This window comes from Argiope bruennichi, chromosome 11 (assembly GCF_947563725.1).
Source record: "Argiope bruennichi chromosome 11, qqArgBrue1.1, whole genome shotgun sequence".
NCBI lineage: Eukaryota > Metazoa > Arthropoda > Arachnida > Araneae > Araneidae > Argiope > Argiope bruennichi.
Genome location: NC_079161.1, coordinates 9,430,456 through 9,452,357, shown reverse-complemented (window position 1 = coordinate 9,452,357; position 21,902 = coordinate 9,430,456). Strand labels below are relative to the sequence as shown.

Below are 21,902 nucleotides of genomic sequence, written 5' to 3'. Positions count from 1 at the left end.
AAGAAATATTGTATGTTATTCTTTCAGGGAACAGTGGATTCGTAATGGGCGTAAATACATTTTTGCGAATTGTTTACTTAGGGATATGAATTTTTATATGCATATGTATTAAAATGTAAATAAGTCAAATTTCTTTAAAAAACTTTAAACAAAATTATTATTTTTTTTAACTAAAAGTTATAAATTTTAAATTTCAAAATCTTTCAGGCAAATTAATTTAATTTTTTTTCTTTATTGACCAATATAAATGTACTTGGAACAAAACTGAACATGATTTTTTTTAATTCTAATTAAATTCTCATTTTTTAGAAATATTTTTATGCTCATGCACAGAGTTTTCTTAGGCATTGTATGTTTTTTAAAACTAAAAATTACTAATAATGCATGCCTATTTTTTTAATGTTTAATAGAAATCTTAATTTATTTCATTTCTTCAAAAATTAAGACACCTAGAACATTTGAAAGATATTTAAATCTTATTACAATATTATTTTGTGAAAAGTCATTACGATGTACTTTTTCCCACTAGGCCCTTCAATTATTTATTTTTTGGAACAATGCATTTTATAAAATTATTTTAGTTGAATATAAACATATATTTTGGTAATAAAACAATAAAAATAAGAATTTCATGTTTTCGTCCATTTTTGCTTATTTCAAAATCTACTGCCGTCAAACATAATCTTCAAAATATTATTTCGAATTCTATATATCTCTGAGTCCTGTTGACTGAGTGAAGTAGTTAGTATATGATCAGAATGCATAAAAAATCTCGAAATTAAGAAAGAATCTGAAAGTTGAAAATGATGACTTGAGTACAGTACCAGATAATCTTAAACAATTAAAAATTGTCAGTTTTTACCAACTGTTTGAAAGTTTGAAAATGTTTGATGATTGTGAAAAATGATGAAAATGTCCGAGGAGATTTTCTTAAAGGGATGGTCTGCTCCTTGTTTAATAGGAAGACAAGTGAACGGAAGGGAATGGTCAGTGATTGGCCACTTTGTGGTTAGGGGCAAGTTGCCTCGAAGAGGATAACAGTTTGGCGAATAGGTCAGAGTTATGGATGAACTTTGTTAAAGTTAGCAGTAGGTCTCAAAAACCCCTGTCGATCTGATACGTTCAGTGGTGGCGGGGTGGTCGGTTTTACTCAAAAAATATATATGATCAGATTGAGTCTATGGTTAGTGAGGGAAGAATTGTGATCGGAACTGTAAAAAACTTGTGGCCAAATCATACGATCGCAAAGGGTTAAAAATAATATAACAATGTTTTAATACGTTGCCTCCGATATGTGGTTACCGAGGGAAAAGACCCTACAACATCAAGTTTAGTTATATTAAAGTCCCGTTTTAAAACACTAGGGATGTTTTTAGACGGACCCCATAATTTTAAACTGCAATCAGATGAAGAGGACGACATCTGAGTTGGCAGGCCATCTCCAAACTCTCACACCACACCAGTGGTAGGACATCTCAAAGGACGGAAAGTCATTTCGTGGAGTAATGATTGTTGTACCATATTCGCACGAGGAATACCAAAAGTTTGATGAAAAACTTGATCAGGCATAGAGGAGTGCCTCATTTTTGTAGTGAAACAGAGGTGGAAAAAAAGTGGGCAGCTCTCCCCAAAGGGGGAAAGATAAAAGGAAATTGTACTGAACAAAATAAATATACAATGTGGATTGAAGGAATTCAAATTTAAAATGCAGAGCACGCAAATGGCATGAATAAAGTGTTTGAAATCATGCGCAGCGTGATTGATACGATAATGGTAAGAAGGAAACGGTATAAACAATAAATTTGAATATTTAATCTCTTGATTTGCGATTTCACTTAACTTCCTAAATTATTTGACGTCCTTTCTGAAACTTTTTTTTATTTCTATAATATAAGGGACTTTTTAATTATTGAAGTACGGCACATGAGCTGGCACCCCCTTCTCCAAAATTCCACACCACACCAGCAGGAAAACGTTTGGCTCTAACGCATCGCATTTAACGTGCACTAAACCCGTTTACACAACGGTTCTTTAGGTGGAATCGGGTCTGGAACCTTGAAACCCTGCGGTTCCGAAGCTGAGACCTACCACCATTCCACTGTGGTTTTCAACCATCAAAAATGAGCTGCATTTAGGAAAATCGAATAAAATATCGCAATCCATGAGGAGACGCAAATACTTACCTAGTGCCACTAAAAACAACAATGTAATGCAGATGCTAAGTATGCTTTTTGGTTGATCAAAAAAGGTCCTCCCGCGTTGCTCGTAAACAGTCCCGGCTGTCCAAAAACCCATGAATATGACGCCAAGGGCTCCTAATATTGCGCCTAAGGCGGGTAGAGTTGGAGATGCGGGGCACTCTTCAGCATATATTATTGCTGAAAATAAAAGGATCAGTATCATTTTAAAAGTCTATAACGCAGACGTACAGCGAATTGCAATAATGCAGGATGGATTTAAAAAATATTCCCGCTCCTTTAGACAACTTGAATTTTTTGATGCGCCGATTCCGAATTCCGCCTTTCCATCAATCAACTCACATTTTTTGACGATTTTTTGGCTACAGTGAACTTTGAAATAAGCTAAAACAGGCAGAAACGTGAAAATTTATTTTTATCGTTTCCTTATCCTTCGGGGGGGGGGGCACCTCGAAATGAGGATGAGATGTTTCCGGCATGGCGGTTGGATCTCGCCACCTTGGTGGGTACACAAAAAGGTGGGGTTCTAACTCCTCCCATCGATGACGGAACGGACTTCCCAAGGGAAGGGTTGTACCGTAGCCAGTGATGGCCCTTAGGACTCAACCACAGTTCCCACCAGTGTTTCTATTGCGGTGGTCCGGTCAGTCAGCCTTATGGTTTAAATCCGTGTGCCTTCGTGGCGGGTCGGAGAGTCGGTTCATTTTTATAGTTTCCTTACCAAAAGGCAAGTTTATATTTAGCTACAATAGTTTTATATGGTATATTGTTCAATAGAGTGATGCCTAGAGAAAAAATAACGTTTTAATTATTTTCCTCAAAAGGGATATTGTAATTAGAATTAAATAACTTTGAAATGTTCCAATTGTCTTAATTTTTGACTAAATTAAATAGAATTGATAACAGAATTCTTTTAAACATAAGAAAATAAGGTATTAATTTCATATTCTGAGTGTTTTTAGATACTTCCGAGTGTTTAGAAACTTTCTTTTAGTTCCGAAAGACATGGGACTCTTACGAAAATTCTGGAATTATGCATAAAAATATTTCTAAAAAATGAGCGTTTAATTGGAATTGCAAGATCATACACAGTTTTATTATAAACAAACTTATATTGGGCAATAAAAAATCTCTTAAAATAGAAAAAATTGAATAGCCAGAAAAGTTTTGAAATTTTAAAAATTATATAGCTTTAATTTTTAAAAATATTTCGCTTTAAAAGGTATTTTTTAAAATGAATTCTATTTATATTTTAATATATAAGCAGAAAAATTTCATTATTCTACGAAAGTAATTCTCAAAAACGCCTAATAAAGTCCCCCTTATTTGTCATGCTTAGTTAAAATTTATGAAAATCATCAATATCTTATTACACATTACAAATAAAATTCTATAATAGATACTATTTATTTAAAATCACTCGTAAAAGAGGGGAAAATCTAACAAATATAATACTTTTGGCGGAAATTTCACCTTACATTTAAAACAGTTTATAAAATTGCAAAGCTTAACAGTGTAAACGATTGATGACCAGCCAGCGTTCGACAATATCAGTTATCAGCAATCTGTTTTGCTGACGAAGAGCCGGTTTCTAATAATAGTTTGCAATTCCAATTATTATCTAAAGACAGTGTTGATTTAAGTGGAGTTGTAAAAGCGTTCAGTGGAGCAGTTTGATACGTTCTCCTTCCATTCCATTTGACTCTTGCCAATCGAAAATAAGTAACAAGATTTTTGTGTCACGTACGTTAACAGTTTATTAATATACATGTTAACTACTGGGCCGAGATAGCCTGGTTGGCTGGGCGTTGGATTCGCGTCCCTTGGGTTGCGAGTTCGAACTTCACCGGCCGAAGACTCCGTGTGTCTGGTGGCTGGTGAACGTATAAATCTGTCGTGGTCACAAAGTATCCCATGTCGAGAGTAATACCACTGGGGGTACTGGATCAGGGGTGATCGTTCTCTGATTCAGGTCTAAATACGATTTGTGGATGAGTGAATGAAATGCATGAATGAAGTCCGCCCCGTAAAAAGGGTTGTGACGACTGTGTAGCTAAGTCGTACTCTTTGCCCTAGATGGCGCTACTGAAAAAACAAGAGACGCACCCTTGGCTTAAAATCACTGACTTTTAAAGTCAGTAGACTTGTCTATGACAAGTGCCTTTAGAAACATGTTAACTGTTTATTGTTTGTTTGCTTGTTTGAAACCATTTTAGTAATTTATTTTTGATTTGAGTTTTCGTGAACAGGATACAGAGAAAATCCCACGGCAAGGAAACAAAAATTTGCAAGATAGAGAATCGCACGTTGGAAGGCGAGACGCAATCAAAAGACGTTAAATTAGAACCGATATATTGTAAACACGAAAACAACTAGCCTAGATGTGCTCCTCTTACTTTACAAGCTCTAAGTCAGGTGCGAAGTTTTCTCCTCAAATTTCATTTTTAAATATAACTGGGAAAATATTCTACAGTCTGATATGGATGTCTATTTTTATTAATACAGATTAAATGAAGAAATAGATGAAGTTTAATTCCGGAACCATTTAGAAGTTGTCCAACATCCGACTATGGCATGGAATCTCATAAGGCATAACATTTATAATCGGTAAGGAATTTCCTGTTGCCTCGTAATTTATAATCAGATTAAATAACAAATATACTTCCCACAATCTTTTTAAAGCTAAATTTTAAATAGAATTCTTCAAATCTGAAACACGAGTTTTAAAATTGACGTCCATAGGATAACAAAGATCTTTTTAACAGGTTATGACAAACCAAAGCTAGATATTTGCATCCGCTCCTTGAAATTATAAAATTCATGAAGAAATCATTCCCTCGTCATTACGCCGCCCTGTGAATCTGCATAATCTTATTGCAAAAGGGTCACCATCAGTTCAAGTGCTGACCTCTTCAATCTTCCCTTTAAGTGGCCACCTTAACATTGATGCACCCTTCCGGAAAATTAGAATCCACTTACTAACCGAAGACTTCTCCTCGCCAAGTTTGATCCTTTCCTATCGACTTAATAAGGCAAACTGTATTCAAGTTTACGTTGGAAGATCGGTCTTAGTTTGCCAAATAAAGAAAAAATTAATATTCATGATCAAAATTTTCTCAGAGCTTGAGAACATGCGAGTTAATATTTTAGCCATAGATCGACATTAATTATTCTAGATATGTAGCATTTCAGATAGAACGAGTAAACTAAATTTCCCACCATGAATAGAGAGACGCGCGTTCTTATTCCTTAGCGAACCATAGTTTTTAATCAGAAGAGTTTTCATTCTATTTGAGTTAAGTGGCCTTTCAAAAAGATAGCCGCGGTTCATTTCAATACCACAGTGTTTACTTATTTCCTTATTTGGAGAAGGTGGCTCGATTCCACCAAAGAACTATTGTCATTTCTCCCCGCATCTTTTCAGATTTAAACTTAACGAGTTTATTTATATTAGCAACATTAGAGCTATTTTGGGACGAATTTTATAATTTTTAACCACGGTCAGATGGCGTGAACACCCGAGTTGGAAACCCTTCTCTAAACTTCCACACCATACCAAAACCAGCGGGCGGACGTTTGGCCCCAACGGAATTAGACCCAACAAATCATTGTTTTGATGGAAGTTTTACAATTTCTATCTCTTTTCTTGCAGATGCCAGCAATTCTAGTTGGCTGAGCACTCAGCAAATATTCCTTTTTTTTCGTGGTTAATTGCTTAGAATAATCTAAATTTCTTATCGAATTTCTGATTACCGGAAGCCTAAGGAATTAGTTATATCACTTTGTGTTTTGGAGGGCCACTTTCAAGGTTAACCTTGGTTTTTCTCTATGGTTTTAGTTTATGTACAATAGTTTTTTTTTATATTCATAAGAATGCTTTGTTATATCATTATGTATATTTATTGTATTATCCTCTATTGGTCTTTTTGAATGCAATTTTTTTTATTAATCAAAAAGCTGGATGTGAACCCACCTACGTCAACTGTTCTATATCCTAAGTGGTTTGTGGAATGAAACAAGGTCTTTGCTTGTGTGGTCAGTAGCAAAACGGGACGAATAATTTTATATTCATTAAACAGATAAACTTATTTTTGCTCTGACCTCTTTGCCGTCCGTAACGCGTCTGGCGTTTTCAAGTGGAAACTTCTCCAAGGTAGCTATAACGCGCTACAAGCGTTCTACATTTTAAAACTTTTAAGCATTTAAATCACTTTGTAAATGTTTACTCGAGTTTTTATTTTTGTTTTAATGCGGTGAAACAGAGGTAAAACAAATTATTCGCCGACAGAAGAGGACAGCGAAAGGGTTAACAAATTGGAACAATACAGTACACCACTCTGGCAGCAACAATTGCAACTTTTCATGTCATCAATTGGCCTTCTCAAACTTCAAAGATTCCTTGGAGTTTCATTCATTCAAGCATTCGTCCCGCCTTATAGTAAAATCACTTGCCTCTGACGAATTAATTTGAATGAAAAGTTTTTTCAGCTAAGCTTTGATACATCTTTTAACTCTTGCTGTATACTAGAAAAAACAAGGTTTTAGGCTTCTGAGATAACTAAAGCTGGCTCTTCTGGCGTTCAAAATCACATCATATCTTAACCCTAATGAAGAACACCAGCCCCGGTCAGAAGGCTTTATCTCCGGTAAATTAGGATGTTTCAGAAGGCTTGACGTTCAGTAGGAAACGATATCTTCGTATACTGTCCACTGAAAGTGGCGACGACGTGATGGTTATTTCGGCTGAGCACCTGGACTCGATAATCCTTCACTTCCGAGACCCAATAGTTAATTTATTTGCACTTAGTTAAGAATTTGATTTGAACCTTAATATTTTAATACCTTTCTGTTTAATCTGCAAGTAAATTAATGTCAAAGGAGAAAATAAAATAAGGTGAAATAGATTAAAATAAAATACTATAAATTAAGATAAAAATATAATAGCAAACGTCCAGAGATTTTCCATTTATAATCTTTCTTGAAGAGTTGGTAGGAGGAACATGGCGAGTCTTGCTTTCTGATTGGCTATCAGGATGCAACGGGGAGTGGAACATGCTGCATGAGCAGAGTTAAGTTTTATACGGAAAAAAGGTAAAGAATTAAAATAAAATGAGCGTTAAAAGTTTAAAAATGGAAAAGAATTAAAGCAATTCGGAAGGGAATTTAAAGAAGGTTACGGAGATACAGTCGTGTCTTATTCCTTTTGGAATGTTAGTTTTTTTATTCTCGATTCTCACTCAGTTGTAGCCTATTTCGGTAAATACACGAACCATTTGTTAGAAAGTTTATTTTTTGGAGTATTATAAATCTACGAGTTACGATTATAAGTTTTTAATATTTTGAAATAACCCTTCACAATTTGATCCAAACATTATTTATCCGTGTTCAACATTCCAAGTCAAATCTTTCAACCGGGAAGGATTTGCGCCGATAGGTCTATCAGATGGAAAATCCAAACCACCTTCGAAATGTTTTTTTATTAGATTTAAAACTGACCAAAGGTTACATAAATTTCTTTAAATATGTCCATAATGGATGTAAATGAACCCTATAACATTCGGAAAAGTAATTTGATGCATAATTATTCACCTAATACAAAGTCTTTATTGCTCCGAAAAATATATATAACTGTTATAAGTTGAATTCTCCGTTTAATTAATTTGCATCTTCTTACTACTCTGCAGGTATGTTTAACAATCGAAATTAAATAAAACGTCAATTTGATGCACGGTCTTGAATGCTAGTCATAACCCGAATGCAAAGGGTTAAAACAACCATCCAGCTTTGATTTATTCATTTAGAACAAATATATCAGGGTTATAATCCACATTATGAAATCAATTTGGCGAAATCATTGGAAGAAACAAGGACACTTATTCTATACATGGAAAATGTACAGCGTGGAAAGAAATGACTTACCCATGATTATGCCAGAAATCGGTATGAGAGAAAACAGAAATTGGAAGAAATGGATGAATCCTGAAAAAGAAATTAGATTGAAATTTATGTTTTGTTTCTTAAAGCATTTGTTTTATGAAGTACCAGATTCATAAAACACATTCAAGATACAACGCTGGAATGATTGGTAATTGAATTTTTTTATTTCATTTTACTTATTTTATATTCAACAACTTGTAATTATGGAGTTTTTTCCACTTTTCATTCATTCCTATATAGAATATCATATTTTCTATATATATATTTGTCAGTTCATCGATTCGTTTCAATTCAATTCTATATGCGTGGTACCATCTAGCGCTGAATTTCTGGAACTGATAACCAAATTGTAAAATATTTATGATAACCTATTACGAAATACATCAAATAAAAATATAATATCACTGCTAATGTTATTCTTTTCATATTATTAAAATTCTCTAGTTTGGAACCGATGTATTCAAACCGAACCGAACCGAACAGTCCAACTTAAACCAGCGTTAACGATGGACTAACTGAAATTCCTCATTAAGTCATTTTTTACGAAATACAATAAAAATAAAAACAAGTAAAAATACAGTTAACTCCTTTTAATATTATTACCGTTTCCCATCATCGCGGGACTTCGTAACCAACCTTGTAGGTGGATCCAGCCCAATAAGTTAACACACTGCGTACGTGTTCACGAGATTTCACGTTTTTAGCAGGCCAAACTTTGTGGCCGGATCACATCTCGTTTTCATGGTTTTTCAGCTAAATCGATGCATAACCAACCACAGGCAAATACTTAACACATTAAGGACCGCAAAGACATCTGTAAGACATACGCCTGGGACAGCACGTTTACTTGTACGTTCTAAAGTCATCATAACTTTGTTATTTATGAAGCAATAACAGAAGGGACACGGAATACGAGAAAACTCGTGAGCGGTCAGTAGCAGATGGGACGCGAAATACGAGAAAATTCGTGAGCTGTTCTTAATGCCCCAAAACAAGCTACTGCTGCAAATCGTGCTGAACTGCATTGCACAAGGGAATATGCTTGACCAAATATCACACTCCAAAGCATTATTCAAATTTGAAATAGTTAAAATGTAAAAAATCTTTCATAATAAATACATGTATAAAATATATAGCAATATTTAAGAATGCTTTATGTAAATATAATACCAAATGCAAATTAAAATTGTGCAAATGTGCATCCTATTGCTGGCCAAGCATGCTACTAGAGCGTTCAAAAATGTGCGAGACCTGGAAGCGCCGTACGAAATGGGTTAACACTGTCCGAGCTACATATGAAACTTCTATCTTAATTTCAAAAGCCTCATTCTGCTCTGCTGCTAAAAATTGTTTTGCAATTATCCACTCCGTATCTCTACAACAAGATATCATACTTTTCCCTTAACACATAAGAGTAAGCCGCATCTAAGAGTAAGCCTCAAAGTAAGGACAAAAAAATCTTTCTCCTTCAAATTGAGGCTTTAAATCTCACTCGAGTGAGTGACTCCTGCCCTTGCACAGCTCAAAGGAGAAGATCACTGGACACTTGGAGATGCATCCCGGGATTTGCAAAAGAGATATGCATGCGTGTAGGAGAACGTCGAATGTCTTTCTGGTTTCATTCGAGTGAATTAAATTTCCAAATCACCAAGACTGCTTTTTGCTTTCTCGCATACAAAGCAACCGACAGAACATTTGAACACGATTTTGGCGATTCTCCATTTTTTCAGTCTCCCCAGGTCCGAAAAAAAAGACGATTAAAAAATTCCTAATAGATGGTCGTTATTGCATCAAATTTGAACGTTTCTATCCAATTTGGAGTGAACTTCACTTGCAGATTTAAGCTTATCAGTTCGATAGCTAATGAACATAGGTGCAAAAAGTGAAAAAAAAAATTATATAATATCAGCATTAAGTATATATTACATTTTCAGCCAAATCGTTTAAAAGATTGACAGTATAGCTTTTGTCCATTCATATGCACTGAATAAGATAAATGAAATTCGATGCACGACTAGAATTTTAATACAACTCTGAAATAAAAAAAGGGACAAAATGCGTATTTGACAATAAAAATCGAAACATTTGCGACCTTCAAGGTTTTTTGCAAGGTCTCCATTTTTAATTCGAAGTGGGAGGGGGGGATGATACATCTTGATTTGGGAGCAAGTGAGGAAGTTTTTTCACCCGCTTGTTATTGTCTTATGACCATTAGGGTAACATTTTAATTCAAGGGTATAGAATTCAGAGAAGCAAATCGCGAATTTCTACCTAGTAGAATACTGTGCATTTTACTTTAAATATTAGGAGTGGAATCTCTTTGTTAGATAATTAATAATTCAAGAGACGCGAACAATATAAAAAAAATATCTTAATACAAAAATGATTTCTTAAACTACATCAAGTTCTTAACGAATCAACACCTTCAAGGTAGAAACAACGAAATAGGCTATTGATTCAACATAAACATAACTCATCTTAGAAACTGAAACACAGATATTCAATAAAGTTGACAACAGAAAAATTTTCAACCCAACATTTGAACCTAGAACATTTCTACTATTGTAATAGTAGTGTGTTATCATTTAAACACATTAGCAGAGGTTTTGTTTGAATGGAACCATATTTCTGCAGATAACTTTAGGAAAATTGTCTATTACTACCTATGTTAGTATTTGTCTTCTCATTAATACTAACACTTTGGGTTAAATTACAACACCAAACTTTATGTTATATAAATTTTAATTACAGTATAGGAAAGTAAGAATAACTATATCTTCATATTGCTAAATAGTGAATTTTAGATATGCATCCAAGATACAAAATCACCAACTCATGTCGGACATCACTTTAAACCAGTTTTAGAAAATTCTGCGAGTAAGAAGCTATCAACTAAATAGGTTATGGCAATAATTTATTCAATATATTATCGAAGTCAAAGATATTGGGGGCTCTAAATCAGGGAATATAGTTACTACATCTTTTCAGCAGACGTTGATTATCTTCAAGAGATTTGGCCAAACTATATTAATTTCTCTATTTGTAGTATTGCCCTATCTAGTAGCAAGATAATGATAGCAATTTCAAAGATTAAATTCAGTGTCATTCGCTTTCCGTTTTGAATGAGCACAAGTTAGTTTTGAAAGTAATTACCAGACAGACTTAAATGACGATATCCTAATCAGCAGCATGAGCTTCAAACTTCCAGGCCCTACTAGCCATGGGACGTTTGACCTCTACTTCAAATTTAGAATGCTTTTGGTTCATATTGTCATGTAGATATAAAGATCTTCGCTCTTTAGTTTTAAGGAACAATTAGATTTATTATAAAGAAGCTACTCATAACAGCATGAAACTGAGAACTTACCCATCAGTGATGGGACTCTGTTTTCATACATGTATAGAATGTTCGAGAACAATCCAATTTGAATATTTAACCCATTAACCTATGATTTATGTTCCGAAAGTTTGGGCCACAAACGTAAACAAGGTCACGCTGACTTCGAGCCATTCCTCGGTCCTAAGTTGTACTCGCACGACTTATGGAATACAATACTGTGTATAAAACTCAGCTGGTTTAATTTTTTGGGATATTTGATAGGTCATTGCAACCCGATGTAATAATTTTGGTAGATATACGAAAGAATTATCATCAATCTCTAAAATATAACATAACTCAATAACATTTATTTGTAGTTTCGGCCCGATCTTCGTACTACGAGCTATGCCCGTGAGTGTAGGTTAAGGGGTTAAAAATGATCTAGAACTTTCCAAACTTTACATAAAAAACAACATTTAATAACAATTTAAATAAAACAATTCCAGTTTTTGGTTAGAACACAGCGGTTGGGATTCGAACCACGGACCAACCAGAAACGAGATGCTCCGCCAACTGAGTCACGGTGATTGCAAGTTATTCCAGTTTATGCAGGCAATATATATTGCGGATCTTTGGAAAGATATGGTTTCGAGCTATCTGGTCTTTAAAGTCGACATATCATCAACTACATGCAAAGAATCCAAACTGTCTCCCCTACAAATTCCACACTCCCAATAAACTGGATCATCGAAGATAAATGATTAGTGCATATCACCGAATATACATACAAGAATTTTAGAACTGAATATACATACTAGAGTTTCTATATTCGATTACAGAATCCCTGTAGAAGTCTATAAAAGCAGAACAACGAGTTGACCGGCTTCCATCTGTCTGCTGTTCGTTGTTCCGGTCATTTTCCACATGTTCACCTGGCTCATTTGAGGAGTTCAAAGGGGTTTCTTCTGACAGGGTCTGAGGACAAGAGTGTGGACGTTGTTTTTTAAAAGGAATTTCGGAACTACTATTGTCTTGAGAACTGGATTCGTCATTCGGAATCCCAAGAATTGCTGGGGAAGATGTGGTTCGGGTGGGAGAACCTGCAATAAAAAATAAATTCCTTATGTCTAAACATACTTATTCTAAATATTATTGGGAAATCTTTGGACTAAGAGGATCAGTTGATTGTTTAATTAATGTCGTGGAATTAATTTCGCTATGTAAAGATGGTAAACTACAATTAAACCCGGCAAAACACATTTCGAACTTCCAATAGCCAAGAGTTAAAAAATATAGCGTAAAATCGGATTTTCAATGGAATCAGTTTTACACTAGTTGCAATCAAAATTATTTAGGCAGTTCAAGAATTTCCCAATTTTATTTCGGGAGACAGATCTATGGCCTCTGAAGCTCGATGTACGAGCTTGCATTTCAATGTTGGAATGCTGGGAAGAAAAGCTTGAATCAATTTTATTTCGAATTTAGTAATATAATATTTTAATCAATAAATAACAATTTCAATTGAAGTCTTGCTTCAATTTTTAAAATGCACTTATCTTCAAAATTCATCTAAAGATTTCATACTTATGTTATTTTTCTATGTGGAATTTTATGTTTATATTTATCTGAAAACTTTTTTGTATTTAATGTTATGGTTTTTACACACTTATTCAACTAGAATTTTCTGCAGCATAAAAGCATTTTTTTCCGTTTCGATAAGAAATCCGCTTTCCGGACTTGCAAAAATCTCGTTGCGGCTTCTCGCATAAATACAAGGAATATCAACTTTTTCCTGAAAAAACGACAATAAAATATTGCAAAATACGCCATACAGGAAAAAAATCCATTGTTCAATGACTGCAAACTAATGATCAACAGAATTAGTTCATTTAAATTTTTGATATACTAAAACAGAATGACGTCAGGAACAAACATTCAGTAATGATTTAATATTGTTTTCATTTTTTCATATTTACATAGAAATCAACAAGATTGGAAAAGGATTGCAATTTATATCAATGTAATTTATAATGTATAACAAGACTTGCTTAGTTTTAAAAGTATTCAGATTTCTTTTCCTAAGCCACAGCATTCCTAAACAATTATCTTGCTTATGGCGAAAATTGGGTAATAATTCCAAAACCATAAGCAATAGAAAAAGGTCCGATTCATGAAGAAAATTTGAGGATTAGAAAATAAGGGGCCGTTTCGAAAGAATTTTAATTACTCTTTATTAAAAAATAATGAAGCCAATTGTATAGCATTTGAATTATCGAAACTTCGAAAGTGTTACAAGTATTTCTATATGTTTACCATAAACATCACGGATAACATACTGGTGATGGGCAAGTTTTTCTTGCCTTTTTCTGGTACCTGCATACTGCTGTCGATAGCACTCTCTGCCAGTACTATTTTTCTTGGTTATTTACAGCCCTGAAAGACGATAGGAAAGATATCAACAAAAGTGAAATCCATCGGGAGCTTTCGAAAACTTGTGGAACAAATTTAGCTATAGCCTTGACGTTATCTGTGTGTGGTTGTCTATATATAATACTTGAACATTGATCGAACCGACACTTTCGAGTTCATAAAACTTCAAGACTCCCAATCTGTTCATTCTTTCCGAAACACCCTGTGCTTCAGACATTTTTCAATAGAAGAATGGATATTATTAGATCAAAATCTTTAAAAAATCAATATATATATACTTACCAGGATGTAAAGTAGGCTCATTTGTGATTTCATTGGGAGTATCCTGAAATGAAAAAATATTTAGCTTCGCGAACGGCCTTTATCAACTATATATTACAGTTATCTATTACAAAGATCTATATTACAGCTTACACAAGTTTACATAATGAGAGAACAGTTCGGTTTATTTGTTGCAAAATCACCAATCAGTTTGTTGTGTAATTGCCAATCTCAGAGAAATAAAGCCAAAGAATTGGAAGCGATTTTTTTTAAATTAATGATTAGAACGAATTTTAAAAAGATAATCGATATCTATAATATTAATCAATATTATAGATATGGATTATCTTAGATATCAAAAGATATTAAACAATATCAAATGATCTGGCATCCGAAAAAGGACACTTTTAATAAAAGTTCAAAAAAGAAAAAGCAACATTTGCTAGATGTTTGTATCCGTCAAAGGATATTTTTACATACGACGAAGAATTAAAATACAACAATTGCATTTTACAGCCCTAAACAGTCGTGTTTACTACTATAAAATTGTTAAAATTCACTAATAACGTTAAATAATCGGCTTCTTTAAATTCTAATCAAGTCTATAAAAAAATAAACTAACACCAAGCATGACGTCAAGAAAATATTCCAGAGGTTCAATGAATGAATGAAACACAGATTTTCAAAAAATTCTTTCTTAAAAAGCCACTTTATGGCAATATTAGTTCCTTATATAGTCTGTAGTCAAGAATTCCATCATCGAATGAATGCATGCACTTGATTGTTTAACATTGTCCGAATAACAGAGCGCTTGTAAACATTTGCCACCATTATGGAATGATGGTGGCTGTCAGAAATCTTGGAAAATATTTGTTGAGAAACAGGTGAAAGTTGCTCTAGGTTTTTAACCTTCGTCGAAGAAAAATGCAATGATAATCAATAAGCCATTTTATTGATCTTTGCCAAAGCATTTTTGAAACATGGTCATTGCTATTATAACATGGGATTATTTGTAAATGGGAAGATAATATGGAAATATTTGTAAATGGAAGAAGATAGCCTTTACATTGTCCCCCCCCCCAAAAAAAAAACAAAGTTTAAATTGTACTGAATTCCGCTTAGCAAACTAAGATAAACAGGCGTTTATGGGATACATGTGACTCAGTAATGGAATTTTGATTTCAAGATCGAAAAATACTGGATTTTAGATCCGATTTTATTAAAAATTTGCTATGCTTGTAGGTCGAATGTCATTATCTTCAAGAAGCTTCACATGCAGACACAAAAAAAAAAAAAAGATTTAAAAGGTTTCAAATGTATAGAATCCCATGATATTGTAATGAAACTTGTTCCAACTAGGCGCGGACCGAATGGCTCAGTGGTAGAATGCTATGAACTGAAAGCTGCAGTTCGCAGATTCGTATCCGACTGCAAGCGAGTCGCCTAAAACTTATTTTCTTATTGATTTACTTTCTGCTATTTCTCGTTTGTTCTAGAATGTTCTTATAATTTCTGTATCTTTCAAAATCTGGAAGATTCGAGTCATTTCATCTTGTGGATAAAAATATATGTAAGGTTTAGTTCCTTGAAAAAAATCTCGAGTTGAGATTAGCGACTTTATTGAACACACGGTTCTTCTCTGCTACAATATTAGTATAAAGAAAATATTTTCCGAATCTATGTAGACTAGCGATATTCTTTAAGGTAGGAGGATTCTACCTTCAAGGTTCGATTCTTCTGATTATGTGTAAGTTGTTTTGAAGTTTTTTGGAACAGGAACGATTTCTGGCCATACTGTGCCATCCCTATTCTCAATGGGTGTTCTTTAAAACCTGATTTCCTTAATTGTCGTAATTACCACATAAAAGTACTGCACGATTCCACACTCATAAATGATGAAAGATATTTAAAGAATCATACATCAACGAACCACCTATCATTCAACTATTTCTCAATCAACCATGAAAGAACCATTCATTTAATATTTAAGAAAACCTCTCTATAAAAATAATTTATATCGGCTGTTATTTAAAACATCAAAATTATAATTTATGTACTACTTATAGCCCCATAACTAAAATATTTTGAAAAGACGAGGTATTTTCTTATGATACCTCGATTATCAGTATATTTTCTTGATTTCATACTTATAATCAAATGTTATTTATATGAATGTATTTACATCGGATGCGCAATACGCAATTGAGTGGATTATAATATCAGAAACAGAAACATCTTACCCAAATAATATAAAAAACAGAAATCATTCGCTTGTCTTCAAAGAACTTGCACATTTTTTTTTAAATGCCACTTCTAGAACTGGCCTTTTATTTTAAAACGGCATACGTATTCATGTTTAATTTGTACCTGCTAATGGACTGAAAAAAGCAATTGTTGAAAATAATAATACTCGTATTAAAAAAAGATAGAGGTCTCATAAATTACCTGATTTTCTAATTAAATGAGTTACAGAATTCCTTCGTTAATCCTTTATACCATGATGACAATGAAAAGCATTCTTAATCACATATCCCTTCATCAAAAGTCATCTCGTTTCAGACTCAAATATTAAAAAAAATTGAGTTCAGACTAGTTGACTGACTCTTTTGACAGTAGAAGGAGCAATGAAGAAGGAAGTTCCAAAATTAGGCGGTAGATGGCAGTGCAAGACTAAAATTAAATTATTTTGCTTTTGCTTGGTGTAATTTATTGACAGTTTTTTAAAAATATGTATATATATTCAAAAGTAATAAATTAATTCAGCATATAGAGGTTAAAGATTTCTTCAAACTGTATACTTGTAAAAGCAAAAGGAAAGGAATATTGCAGATTTAAGTCTTTTGATAATCACAGTGCTTCTTCTTGCGTACAGCCGAACACACCGCCACCACTGAACGTAGCAATATCGACAGGATTATAATCGCAATGCTAAGCGTCGGAGGGCATGAAAATTGGGAGGCTGGAAATTCTGCATTCTTTAAGACACTAAAAATACAAATATAAATTTGCATTAAAAACCTATAATAATAAAAATAATTCTATAATTATCAATAATTAACCACCAAATAAATTCTAATAGTTTTAACTTTTATTTAAAATACTCTTTTGTTTAAAGTCGATATTGCGTTTGTCACATGCTCAATCAATAACTGAAATTCTTTTTAGAAAATGCATATTTTGGAAATGCAAATAACAAATGCTACCATAAGATCCGTTTTGATCGGTGGAGGATGAAGAAAGAGAGTTATTAGTACCTTATATTCTAGAACTTGGTGTGACCAAATAATAGACCAACCTCTTATTAAAACAATTAAAAAATCCCGTAGATTGACTTGAGGTTGTAGAATCTTGGACAGTATTCTAACTTGATAAATCCTGTTAATGATGTTGTTTACGGAGAGCCTAGCCAGGGTTAGCGGCCGTAATCTCCTGTAATCTCCTTGAACATCTTCGATGGAATATTGATCTTGGTCTACCCCACGACGACCCGCCTACTTGAAGGTCGACGGGGAGAGAAAATGTTATTTATTTATTAAAAAGCTTACAGTCATCGCTAGAAAATGGGTGGTAACACTCTGGTAATGGGGGTAAGTGTATACATTATAGTTCATTTGACTAAAATAAAATATTTAAATTAAATTGTTAGTAAACCAATTTTGGGCTCAGAAGATTAAGTTGAAAAGCACATATAGAAAGCAGTAACACACATAAACATAAAAAGAATATCCCAATGTTCAAATGATGGAAGACATAGTAGATATACTAGTATAATAAAATTCAAAAGCAAAAATAAAATGCTTATACAAACGCGCTATTTTCATCTTCGATGAAACCCAGAAATTAAAACCTTACCATAATTGCCTTTAACAAATGAAAACAACAAAGTTCATTCATTGAAATCCTGAGAAAAAAAAGCTCCATAAAAAACAACTGCAAGAATAAAATCGGCAGTAGAGGAAGCAGATACACTAACTGTTGAAATTGTGGTTCTGTATGTCAGTAGTTTCATGGTTTGTGAGATATTGATCCTTCAGTTTTTCTAACGATTTTCTGAACACTCCGATGAAAGAAACGAAGAAAAGTGAAGATATGTGTGTTATATTCCGAAATCAGTAAATATGATACAATCAAAGGATACTGCTCATTTATATCTTGAACGGATGTGATATGTCAAGTGCAGCTCTTATGTACAGTCGATCACCCCGCAATCACTGAATAAAGCAGCATCTACAGAATTTATTGCGGTCATTTTCTGTCTTTATCACAATCTATCCACATCACTGGATAATTCACCGAAATGGCATTTACTTCAAGGTGGTTGGCCTAAGCTACAAGGTTAATCTTTGACCTTCCTTTTTAACTTGCCCCTGTCATCGTGCTAATGATGAGCAATTTCAAATGAAAACTATGATTAATTGCAGCTGTCATTCTATTTTACGATGAGCAGACCAGTGGCAAGCACTCTATTTGTCAACGGGAAGACAAAATGTTGTTCAATGTTAAAAAAATATCCCGACAACTGAATATAAAAATTCCAGTATTTCCAGTATGCGAATTTTTTTTTTTTTTAAATCCATGTACAAGTAGACAACCACTTAACCTCGACATGTGAACCGATTGTGCATTTAAGGACTCACCGATAAGTAAAATTTTACACACAGAGATAAGGGATATTTACAATTTGCTCTAAATGAAAAACACTACGCGCAGCAGAGAAACTTAAAATTTTTTGTCTTGATAAGTCAAAAGAAAAAAACTGATAGATATCACGTATTATAATTTGTCTTAAAACTATTTCCTAAATTTTATTGGGAAAACTTAATACCTATTTTTAAGAATAATTTTTTTTGTTTTTTTTGTTTTATGATGCTACAATTTAAAACTATTCTGCAAAGAACGTGAATTAAAATGAAAAGTAAATATACGACGTGTTAAAAATCTTTTCCTTGAATAACTATATATTTTGAATAATTAGACGTAAAACAGTATTATTGAGCTTTATATTTATCACAAATTTAAGCAATCTCTAAGCGTCTTAATTTTTGAAATATTTAACAAATCCCAACAAAAATTCAGGATTAAAAATTTTATCGCGACCCTATTTTAAGCCATAGAAAAAGTGATATATTTGTTCTAATTTACATATTTTATTACATTAAAAATAAATCATTCAAGAGGTTTATTGAAAAAAATTTGTTATAAGATTTAAAAGAGCTTTTGTATTTTTTTCTGCTAATAGATGGTGCTGTTTTTTTTCCCAAGGTTTAAAAAATTGATATAGAGTTGACAATCACTTTCAAATCTAAGCCTCGAAACAACAAACAGTAACAGAAAAAAAATCCAAACTACTCGATTGATTTAAAAATTGATTTAGAGAATGAGCTTAACGTATGAAAAGATACACTGAACCATACATTTACAATTTCCTTTAATTTCCTTTTATGTCTGCTTCTTTTCCTTACTTACAGCGCCATCTAGCAATATGAATTGAATAAATCTATCACTATAGTTTTACTAACGATGATATAGCGAATTTCCAGAGAAATACATTTATCTAAAATATATCGAGTTCTCTATCTTTAACTAAAGAGATGAATTACAGACCTGTATTACTGCAGCGGCATTTGGTGGCTTAATGCAAAAACAGACACGCCACTGCTTTCTGATGAAAAAATATCTAAAGTCCAGTAACATAAGGTGGGTGAGGGACATTAGGGTGTTACAAATGCTGCGAGCCTTAGGAGGCATCATAGAGACAAACCCTTAAGGAATTTAATTTAACATTTCTTAAATTAATACTTCTTTAATTAAACACTTCTTACAAGACAAAAACAAATGCTACGCACCCTGGTGTTATTTATACTTTCTAAATCTCTGTTGATGAGTAGAAGCTTTATTAACACTTACTCAATTACTGTTGACGATTAAGAAATTCATTAACACTTGTTTACTCATTGTTGATGAGTAAGAGTGTATTGAACATTAATATTATGTTCTGGGGTGCCTTTCAAGTAAGTGACGCTCGGAGCTAAATAGGATTTTCCATCCCTCGGTCGTCATTTTGTTTTATTAGAAAGAGTAAATTACTTCAATGAGAAGTTCTTATTTCATCGTCTTCATGTGATAATTGGCATCAAGAAATGACATAAAAGTATTAATGATTGGATTCTATGGGGGAATCAATTTCGTCACTACGACATTGTAATGTAAACATATATAATGGTGTAAAATAAATTAGTACAAATAATTATATTATTGTAATTATTGAATATTATAATTCATTACAAATTTTTTTATTGATAAAGATAGCCAATGATATATAAGATAATAACTGAATGAAAATAAATATAACTCTTATAACAATTTTAAAATCGTACTTGGCATAAGGTAGTATTTACATTACAATATCATCACGATTTACTAGTTTTAACACTTATCTACTTAAAATAAACTGGGCTTCGCTTAATTATATTGACGTCTCATTTCCAAACAATTTAAGAACAATTTTTAGCATGTAACTGGTAATTAAAAGTTGTGGTCATATGACTTGAACACCACTTGATGGCGCTTCTCTTCAAAACAGAAGTACCAAACAATTGTCTTTCAATGCACGACCAGATTTATTACAAAATTTTAATTTAAAAATTTATAAAAATAATAATTTGTAAATTTATTTTGTTGCTTGAATTTTTTTTTAAGATTTTACTATAGGTTTTAAATGTAAAAAAAGATTTACGCATACTTTTATATACACCATCTTTACGTCCCGATTTTCTTGATCAGTCTTTTGATATTAAGATTTCAAAAATTATAAAACATTAAATTAAGAATTTTGAATTCAATTTCAAATTTTTTTTAAATTTAGTCAAAATTTTGATAAGAATAAAAAAAAGACTTAAATAAAAAGATAAAATCGATATTTAAAAAAATTAAATACCACTTTATATATTTTAATAATTTTGACTGTTATATATATTAAGTTTCACAAGTTTTACGTTGTACACGGTGTAGTTTAAGCCTTCCAGGACCAAATACAAACCTAATTACACATTCAAAATAATCAAATCCACCAAACAATTGTCTTGGTGTGCCTGAAGGCTAAGACTACTCCGTGTAGTTTTTGTCCACCGTTAGAATATTTGATTTTACAGACATATTCACTATGAGTGACGGATATTCATTTTCTTTTAATTCTTTGATTTCAATGAATGTATTATACTTTACTTACATTATTGAAATGAAAAAATTATTAGGTTCTGTCAACAAGAGAAAAGAAAATTATCATCAGTGCTTCAAGTTTGTTTAGCGAAAACGAATTCATTCCATTGCATAACTAGAAATATATCAAAAGACTTTAAATATAAAAATGTTGTTAGTCAGAAGGAAAAATGCACAATTTACTTTAGAAAATACAGAATCTTTTCAACGATTGATCATACACCCGTTTTGAATCATTTAAAAAAATGTTTCAATAATCTAGATATCATTTTGTTGTTATTTAACCATAAAAACATCAGATTTACAGGAGAAGACTCTATTCGGATTCCTTTTCATTATTTGGTTTTTATACAGCAGAATCGCTTTCCCGTTGAAGGAAATGGCTATTTTCAATATGACCTTCATTTTCTTGGACTAAGCATTGCATTCTGTACACCATACACTCTACAGCTGAATGCAACATTTCAGGAGGCATGTTCATAACAGTCCTTGTTATGTTTTCCTTTAAAACAATAAGTTCGAACCTCCACCAAGATAAA

General features: G+C 32.7%; 1 protein-coding gene across 3 annotated transcripts in view; it reads right to left on the bottom strand.

Annotated features, from left to right (window-relative positions):
- The window catches only part of LOC129957523 (uncharacterized), a 139,431-nt gene that overhangs the window by 3,023 nt on the left and 114,506 nt on the right, over positions 1-21,902 (bottom strand). The window contains exons 1-5 of one of the 3 annotated variants that reach the window (XM_056069864.1): positions 14,768-14,849; positions 14,167-14,209; positions 12,270-12,554; positions 8,118-8,177; positions 2,184-2,378 (exon numbers count right to left, since the gene is read on the bottom strand). In XM_056069864.1, coding sequence (XP_055925839.1) covers positions 2,184-2,378; positions 8,118-8,177; positions 12,270-12,554; positions 14,167-14,209; positions 14,768-14,776 — 592 coding nt within the window. In that variant the 5' untranslated portion in view covers positions 14,777-14,849. Of the gene's footprint in view, positions 1-2,183; positions 2,379-8,117; positions 8,178-12,269; positions 12,555-14,166; positions 14,210-14,767; positions 14,850-21,902 lie in introns of those variants that run through there. The other 2 variants (XM_056069863.1, XM_056069865.1) reach the window with 2 other exon arrangements.